General features: G+C 44.6%; 1 protein-coding gene across 1 annotated transcript in view; it reads right to left on the bottom strand.

The window, feature by feature from the left end:
* Window positions 1–1,522: 1,522 nt before the first annotated feature.
* Window positions 1,523–9,391, bottom strand: part of FCRL5 (Fc receptor like 5) — a 41,998-nt gene continuing 34,129 nt past the window's right edge. Inside the window, exons 11-17 of the mRNA XM_055083945.1 lie at window positions 7,151–7,429; window positions 6,594–6,710; window positions 5,843–5,870; window positions 4,644–4,726; window positions 4,373–4,441; window positions 1,691–1,722; window positions 1,523–1,612 (exon numbers count right to left, since the gene is read on the bottom strand). Of these exons, the coding sequence (XP_054939920.1) occupies window positions 1,523–1,612; window positions 1,691–1,722; window positions 4,373–4,441; window positions 4,644–4,726; window positions 5,843–5,870; window positions 6,594–6,710; window positions 7,151–7,429 (698 nt within the window). The remainder of the gene's footprint in view (window positions 1,613–1,690; window positions 1,723–4,372; window positions 4,442–4,643; window positions 4,727–5,842; window positions 5,871–6,593; window positions 6,711–7,150; window positions 7,430–9,391) is intronic.

The following is a 9,391-nucleotide window of genomic DNA, read 5'->3' as shown; positions in this document are numbered from 1 at the left end:
TCTATGGGAAAGTGTGAAGCCTGAGGTGGGGAAACGAAGATGATGGCAGCTACTTTTTACTGACCCAGGGAGGCTGATGAAACCCAGCATGTTGCTGAGAAGTTCTCTTAGCAGCAGGATCTGATGGTGTTCTAGTGGAAGGATGGTTTCTCTTAGCAGCAGGATCTGATGGTGTTCTAGTGGAAGGATGGTGCAGGGAGCATGTGATCTACGTGAGTAGCCCCCATGGAGTTGGGCAGTGGGCAGCCAGAGCCCACACTACTTCTTCATGGGCCTGGGTACTAAGCATGCTCCTAGGATCAGTAGCATCAGAATCACGTGGGAGCTTATTATAGAAGCAGGATCTTAGCCTTCACCCAGACTCAATGAATAAGAATCTGCATTTCAACAAGGTCTCCAGGTGACCCATAAGCACTTTATTTTATTTTATTATTTTTTTAACATCTTTATTGGAGTATAAATGCTTTACAATATTGTGTTAGTTTCTGCTGTATAACAAAGTGAATCAGCTATATGTATACATATATCCCCATATCCCCTCCCTCTTGCGTCGCCCTCCCGCCCTCCCTACATAAGCACTTTAAAGTTTGAGAAGGCTTCCTGCTTTCTGAACACAGCTTTCCTCACTCAAACTCCTTCTCTTAGTTTATTTCCTATTCAGGGAAGAGAAAAGAGTACTTCTTGGATTTCCTAGGGAGCACACTGGATCAGATGCCAGTTTGAGGGTAAGAATACACCATAATGACCCATAATATCTTCCTCATTTATTCATTCATTCATTCAATCAATCAAATAGTAAAAGAGCACCTCCTATATTTCAAAATGTGTTCTATCTGCATCTCTGGTCCTCCTGACCTTGACTTTCCTGGGTAAATTCTGGCAGGATGGGAAGGATCTAGGACCTAGGGTGTGAAATCCACTTACTTGGGCAGGTAGATATTGGCACATGGGCAGGAGAGGAGTTATCCTGGTGTCAGATTCTGAGCTTAGAGTTTCAGACAAGACAGGGGGAGTGTGGAATGCAGTCCCATCATGGGGAGGTCCATGACGAGCCCAGTGTCCATGTCTCCAGGAGTGTGTGCTGTCCCATTTGGTAGAGCCCACTGTAGCCTTACCAGACTGACTACAACTGAGAAAAGCACCCACTGAAAGCAGGTTATCCGTGGCAGAGTTTAGGTGCAGTCCTCATGGAGGAATGGTGGGGATGTGTATGGGAGTAGGACTCGGAATAGTGACCAAAGCTGAAGCTCATTAAGGAAGCCAGGCAACATCATGGGCCCTGGATTGGGAGCACATGTCATTAAGAAAAAGACCACTGGGCCAGGGCTGTCACTTTGGAAATAGGCGGGAGTCCTGTGGGGCCCTGTGTTCAGACTAGGGTGTGGGCACTTGATGCACAGGTTGCTGGGTGTGGCCTTGGGTCTAGGACCCAAGGTTTAAATCTTCCCACTTTGATGTCCCTTCTCCCGCAAGGGTGGCTTTGGGTGCAGAGGCTGAGACAGCAGTCGGGAGCTGCGTGGACTCATCTGTGAGGAGTGGATGCAGCCAAGAGCTGGGGCTTAGGGGCTGCGGTGTAAGCCCCCTTCACCTGGGAGTAGATGACACAGGAATCCTGGGGGAAGGAGCACATAGGTGAGGGCCAGAGGCCAGCAGGCCCTAGGTGGGAGAGTACACAGGTCACAGGACTCACCGTGTTCTTGAGAAGCTCTGGGTCATAGGCTGCTGTGGAAAGAAGGGAAGCATTCATCTGTGAACTCAGAACTCTCTCCTTGCAACTGTGCCATCAGCCCAGCCACAGCCATTTCCATGGGGCTGCACTGAACTTTTCCTAAGAACTTCAACCTCACAGCTTTGACCAACTCTCTCCTCAGCATCATTCCACTCTTTGTTCCTCATGCTGAGCTCCCCAGGGACTCTCAAAAGAAAGAAATCTACTTTTTATCTTGTTCATGCTTTGATCATAGATTCATAGTGTATATTATGGAGAAGCAGCCTGGCCTGGAGCAGAGGCAGTACAGTGGTTTAGAGCAGACTTCTGATCCAGACCACCCCAGACTGAGCCCCAGGTCAGCCGTGCCACCACTGTGGCCTTGGGCAAGTCACTCAATATCTCCTGCCTCGGGTGTCTCATCTGCATGTTGGGAATAGTAATACCTACCTATAGGGTTATGTGTGTGTGTGTTTGATTTCTAACATCTGTTATGTGCTGAGCAGTTCCAATGTGCAGGTACACTTCTGAGGGCTATAAACAAACAAACTTTAAATATATGTGTGTGTGTATATATTTATGGCATATATATATATAAATGTATTTATTTACAGTACTCAGAACTGTACCAGGCACATAGGAACTGCTCAATACATGTTGATATGATAATAGAAGTTGTTATTATTATTATATTGTCTTAAAGCTGGAATGAAATATGGCATTCATCAAGCAAGGCTTTCTCTTTTTGGCTTGGAATGAGCCTCAAGGCTCCCTGGAACTGCCCTGAGAAGCAGAGCTTGGCCTAAGGCTTGGACTCTAGAGACAGACTCTTCTGTGATTTGTTAGCTCTGTGACTTCAGGCTGGTCATTTAAGGTCTCTCTGCCTCTGTTTTCTCATCTTTGAAATGGGGTAACAACAACACTCACATCAAAGGGGATTGTAAGTGTGAATGAGTTCATATGTTTTAGAGGTGGGCCACTGAACCAAGAATGGAACAAAATAGAGTTCATTTGATTTTATACAAGAAGAATCAAAAAACCAGAGAAGGAAGCAGAATGGCTAAAAATCACATGGCACTTTTTACAGAACAAAGTTAGAATAGCCCCAAAGGCTTTCCCGTTCCTGCTCCGAGCAGGAGGAAACCAGGCTGGGATTCTTCACGGCTGACCATCTACCATGAGTGAGGGCTAATGACACAGACAGACAACCAGCATATACTCATCATAAAAGCTGCTTAAACTCTGCTGCTGTAATAGCATCTCCACATCTACTTCCTCATTTGATCCTCACAATAACCCTATGAGAGAGAGTGATAGGCAGAATAATGTCTCCCACAAAGATGTCCATGTCCTGATACCTGGAACCTGTGAATATGTGACCTAAGATGGAGAAAGGGATTTTGCAGATGTGATTAAGATTAAGGACCTTCAAATGGTGAGATTATTTTAGATTATCCAGGTGGAATTTTAAGGAGAACTTTAAAATCTGAGAACTTTTTCTAGTTGTGGTCAAAGGGAGCACTGACTATGGAAGAAATGGTTAGAGAGGTGCCACTTATGGAACAAAATAGAGTTCATTTGATTTTATACAAGAAGAATCAAAAAACCAGAGAAGGAAGCAGAATGGCTAAAAATCACATGGCACTTTTTACAGAACAAAGTTAGAATAGCCCCAAAGGCTTTCCCGTTCCTGCTCCGAGCAGGAGGAAACCAGGCTGGGATTCTTCACGGCTGACCATCTACCATGAGTGAGGACTAATGACACAGACAGACAACCAGCATATACTCATCATAAAAGCTGCTTAAACTCTGCTGCTGTAATAGCATCTCCACATCTACTTCCTCATTTGATCCTCACAATAACCCTATGAGAGAGAGTGATAGGCAGAATAATGTCTCCCACAAAGATGTCCATGTCCTGATACCTGGAACCTGTGAATATGTGACCTAAGATGGAGAAAGGGATTTTGCAGATGTGATTAAGATTAAGGACCTTCAAATGGTGAGATTATTTTAGATTATCCAGGTGGAATTTTAAGGAGAACTTTAAAATCTGAGAACTTTTTCTAGTTGTGGTCAAAGGGAGCACTGACTATGGAAGAAATGGTTAGAGAGGTGCCACTTGCTGGCTTTGAAGATGGAGAGATGGGACCATGAGCCCCAGAAAGGAAAAAGCTGGAAAAGACAAGGGAATACATTCTCCCCTGGAGCTTCCAGAAAGGACCTCTGCCGACACTGATCTTAGCCCAGTGTGACCTGTGTTAGACTTCTGACCTACAGCACAGTAAGATAATAAACTTGTATTGTTTAAGCCCTCATGGTCATTTGCCACAGCAGCAGTAGAAAACAGGTACAGGTAGGTATGGAATGATAGACAGTCCTGTCTCATTTCACAGATGGGACACTGAAGCTCTGAGGGGCTGACTGCCCAGGGTGATGACTTTGTTACTCAAGTGATGCTGAGGCCATCCATGGAGAATGGAGAAAGCAGCTTTGCATGGTGAGCTTGGGTTAATCACAACAGTGTAGGTGGGCACAAAGTAAGAAGCCGTGACCCAGCCTGAGGGGCAGTTCTGTGTCTGGTTGGCCCAGACCCACTGAAGGGGTGGAGACTGAGCCACACATAGCAATAGATCGCCAAAATCAAGCGTCCTTGGGTCTTACCTGCCGGTTTGTTCTCCCCCTTCATGCACCGGACTTCCGAGTACACCACGTCTCCTCTGTTAGGATTTACTTGGAGAGAAGTTGAAGTTTGAGAGGACTCTAAGATTCTTGCCCCTTCTCTTGCTACTTCCTCCTCCCCCAGATAGAGTTTGTTCTCTGGAGGGAGCAGAGCTCTCCGGGCCTCTGTACCGTCCCTTCCTCATTTCTTGTCCCACCACTTCCTGGACCAATCCTGGGGCCCCTGCCCAAATGGAGGGCCCTCAGTCCTCACCATTGCTGTACACTGGTTGCAGTTCTATCCAGCTTGGTACATTGTGGTAGGTGGGCTCTTGCGGATCTGAAGCTGACGGGTTCCTGTGAGATAGAAGCATTGATGTTTCCCAGAAATCCTGATGAATTAGCTATAAGGATCACTCCCTGTTAGTGAGTCTTTACCACAGGATAGTTGCCAAGCCTGGAAACATAGATGAGCATATAACAAATGGTCTATTGTTATGGACTATTATATTATAAATCATAATATTAATCCAGACTTTATGGCCACCTGGTATGTCACTGTGCTAGTGCCTATAACAATATTAAGTTGATTCTATTATTATCTCTATTTTTTAGATGGAAAAATGGAGGTTCTGAGAGGTAAAATGACTTGCTCAAGACTATGTAACTAGAAAGGGAAAGAGCCAAGATTCAAACCTGGCTCCAAGGTCTACACTCCCAGAGAGATCAGTATCTGAGTGAAATTCATAATTAGAAAGGCTCAAATGGGAATTCCCCGGTGGTCCAGAGGTTAGGACTTGGTGCTTTCACTAAGAAGGGCTCAGGTTCAGTCCCTGGTGGGGGAACTAAGATCCTGCAACTGTGCAGCATGGCCAAACAAACAAACAAACAAAAAGGCTCAGAGGAACTCAGGATGGTTTGGATGCTGCTACCATAAGCTTGCCCAGGGATAGTTTGTGAGCTGTGGTGTGACTCCTAAAGTCAGCCTTTGGAATCCAAGATGGCAGCCCCTTCTTCACAGGTACCACCTCTTGTTAGCAGAGAGGTCTCTCGGGGTGGTCAAGTTGCGTGACTCCATCTTCTTGGCTGTCATCACAATAGGTGTTGGTTAGGTTGGGTTGGCAATGACCAGAGCTTTCCAGGCTGATTAAGCTAAGACCATCTTAGGAAATGGATGGATTCAGTGGTCATAGTGTCACTCAAATAACCAAGGCAACATTGGACCAAGGATGTAAGTTAATAAATAAAAAGCAATTAACACTTGCTGCAAGAAAAAGGCCTATTTAGCTAAGCTGATGGGTGAGAAGGTCCTGGGAATTGAGATATCCCAAGGGAGGTGGCAACATGAAATTGGCACAACCTATCTCAGTGACATGAAGCAATGACCGTGCTCTCAGCAGTAACCAGATTCAATTCCATTTTCATACTTGGTGGGCATTTCATTAACCATATGGCAATATAGGCAAGTCTCACCTGGAGGAGTCAAATGTAGGCTTTTCTCCTGCAAAGGAAAGCAGAGAGAGACACTGAGTCCAGGAGAAGGAAGACTTCACAAGGAGCACAGCTCATAGGAGGCTCACCTAGAACCTTCCAGGAGTCACTGTCTCTAAGATGTGAACCCTCCTTTGCTATGTCCAAGGGAGGTGGCAGATTGGGCAAAAACTACTGATCCTGGGTTCCAGAGGGGTATAATTATAATACAAAAGGGTAGCCCACAATCCATAATCTTTTAACGTGGAGTTTGTGAAGAACAATGGTCAATAGCTGAATGTGGGAAAATAGACTTGATCGGCTATGAAAGTACCATATATTTACAAAATCAGTAAGTTATCAAATTCCATTTTGTTTCTATTCTCACTCCTATTTCTCAGAGTTTTTCTTCTCCTCTTCCATTCCTTTGGGGTCTTGCAAGGGTAGAGAGGAAAATACAATGTAATTTGTTATGTCAGGTAAACTACATCTTGTGAAGACATCTTACACCCAATAGGGCTGTTCTAGAAACTTTGCATTTGATGAAGACAAATTCTGGAGGAACTAGAGGGGAAGGTAGGAGCTGTGGAATTGTGCAGAAAGGAGGTGTTGAGAGCTTGGGGTTGGTTCTAAAGGCAGCATGGGCCTGAGGGAATGGAGATGGGAAGGACAGGGACTCAAGCAAAGTGGGCCTGAGGGAATGGAGATGGGAAGGACAGGGACTCAAGGAAAGGTTAACCAGGGAGTTACTCACCTGTTTTTCTCGGGAGCCAGCAGTAGAACAACAGTGCCACGGCAGCGAGACCCATCATGCTGAGCAGCCCCCCGGTGACACCGGTGGCAACAGGGCCACTTCTGCTCCCTGTCAGCCCTGAGGGGGAGACCCCAGGCATGAGCCAGAGGGAGAGGCTTGTGTTCTTGAACTTCCCTGACCCCTGGAGCTGATGCCTTGGGAGAGAGGGTGAACTGAGGGGACCAGGACTCATGAGGCTAATCAGGTGCAGGTGTGGCACAGGGCATGGCACTTCTCTTGGTGGGGAAGCTCATGTCTGTGGCTGATGCAAGGGTTGAGGGTCAGGATGGATGATGCTAGCTGAAGAATATTAAATTCAGTGGTCTTCTTTAGCCCCCTTTCCCACCCAAATGACAAGCCTTCAGAAACACTTAATGAAACTAACAGTTTGGAGAACATCTAGCTTTGTGTACCTGTCCCTGAGAAACACTGTCCTGGTCGGGCATCACAAGGATTATCAGAGTATCCTAGGAGGAAATCTTTTGGCCACATCCGTGGCTTGAGAATAGGAAACTTACCTGTGATGGAAAGTGTCACTGCCTCACTGCGCTGGGGACCCAGGCCATTGTCGGCCTCACAGGAGTAGGTTCCAGAATGATTTGCAGTCAGTGAGAGGTTGAGGGACACTCCTTGTCCAGAGTGGGACATGCTGCTCTCCAGGGTGACATTCTTGTGATAAAACTGGTACAGGATTGGGGGAGAGCCTCTCTGGGCCTCACAGTGAAGCTCCACCACATCCCCCACCATAGCCTGGGCCCTGGGGGCCCTGAGGGTGAGGATAGGATGAGACACTGGAACTGAGGGAAAACAAAAAGTTAATAGAAGTTCCTACTTCTAACATATTCAGAAAGGAACAAAAAATAATATAAACAAATAATAAAAGTCATATCTCAATCAAGAAAAATATATTGAAACACATATGACAGGCAAAGTTAATGACCTGAATCCACAAATAGCTTTCAATGCACAAAAATATCCAACAGAAAAGTGTGAAAAGGGTATGAATCACTAAAAACTTCAAATAGCCAATAAATATATAAAGATATCATCTTTGTTACTAATTAACTATATACAAACAAAAACACCCATCAGACTGGCAAAGCTTAAAAAGACAGATAATACTGATGGGGTTGTGGTTTAAGAGGCACCCTGATATGCTCTTGGTGGGAATGCAAATTTGAGACACTTCCTTGAATGGTGATTTGGAAATATATTTCTAATTTAAAATGCACATAAACTTAAACCCAGCAAATCTACTTCTAAGACTATTTCCTTTTAGGCTACTAACATAAGTTATGTAAAAAATGGTCAACACACACGGGAAAAGATGCTCAATATGGCTAATTATTAGAGAAATGCAAATCAAAACTACAGTGAGGTATCACCTCACACCAGTCAGAATGGCCATCATTAAAAAGTCAACTTTGGTACATTTTAATGGTTTGGTACTGTGCTGTGTTTACTTATTATATACAGTTCATACTTCATAGAAACTGTTATTTTATTGCTTTTGAATAAATATTATATTTTGAATTAAAAAAAAAGTCAACAGGACTGAGACCTTCAAGATGGCGGAGGAGTAAGACGTGGAGATCACCTTCCTCCCCACAAATACATCAGAAAAACAACTACATGTGGAACACCTCCTTCAGAACACCTACTGAACGCTGGCAGAAGACCTCAGACTTCCCAAAAGTGAGACTGACAGGGTTTTGGTGCTCCATCCGGGTGTCAGGCCTGTGCCTCTGAGGTGGGAGAGTGGAGTTCACGACATTGGTCCAACAGAGACTTCCCAGCTCCACATAATAACAAATGGCAAATGCTCTCACAGAGAGCACCATCTCAACCTTAAGTCCCAGCTCCACTCAATGACCAGCAAGCTACAGTGCTGGACACCCTATGCCAAACAACTCACAAGACAGGAACACAACCCCACCCATTAGCAGAGATGTTGCCTAAAATCATAATAAGGTCACAGACACCCCAAAACAAACCACCAGATGAGGTCATGCCCACTAGAAAGACAAGATTCAGCCTCACTGACCAAAACACAGGCACCAGTCCCTTCCACCAGGAAGCCTACACAACCCACTGAACCAACCTTAGCTACTGGGAACAGACACCAAAAGCAACAGGAACTACGAACTTGCAGCCTGCGAAAAGGAGACCCCATACACAGTAAGTTAAACAAAATGAGAAGATAGAAAAACACACAGCAGATGAAGGAACAATGCAAAAACCCACCAGACCTAACAAATGAAGAGGAAACAGGCAGTCTACCTGAAAAAGAATTTAGAGTAATGAGTGTAAAGATGATCCAAAATCTTGGAAATAGAATGAAGAAAATACAAGAAACATTTAAGAAGGACCTAGAAGAACTAAAGAGCAAACAAACATTGATGACCAACAAAATAAATGAAATTAAAAATTCTCTTGAAGGAATCAATAGCAGAATAACTGAGGCAGAAGAACGAAGTAACCTGGAAGATAAAATGGTGGAAATAACGACAGCAGAGCAGAATAAAGAAAAAAGAAAGAAAAGAATTGAGGACAGTCTCAGAGACCTCTGGGCCAACATTAAACACACCAACATTCAAATTATAGGGGTCCCAGAAGAAGAAGAGAAATAAAAAAGGGACTGAGAAAATATTTGAAGAGATTATATTTGAAAACCTCCCTAACATGGGAAAGGAAATAGTCAATCAAGTCCAGGAAGGGCAGAGAGTCCCATACAGGATAAATCCAAGGAGAAACACACC

Source organism: Physeter macrocephalus, chromosome 4 (assembly GCF_002837175.3).
Source record: "Physeter macrocephalus isolate SW-GA chromosome 4, ASM283717v5, whole genome shotgun sequence".
Taxonomy (NCBI): domain Eukaryota; kingdom Metazoa; phylum Chordata; class Mammalia; order Artiodactyla; family Physeteridae; genus Physeter; species Physeter macrocephalus.
This window is presented reverse-complemented; position numbering and strand designations above follow the sequence as displayed.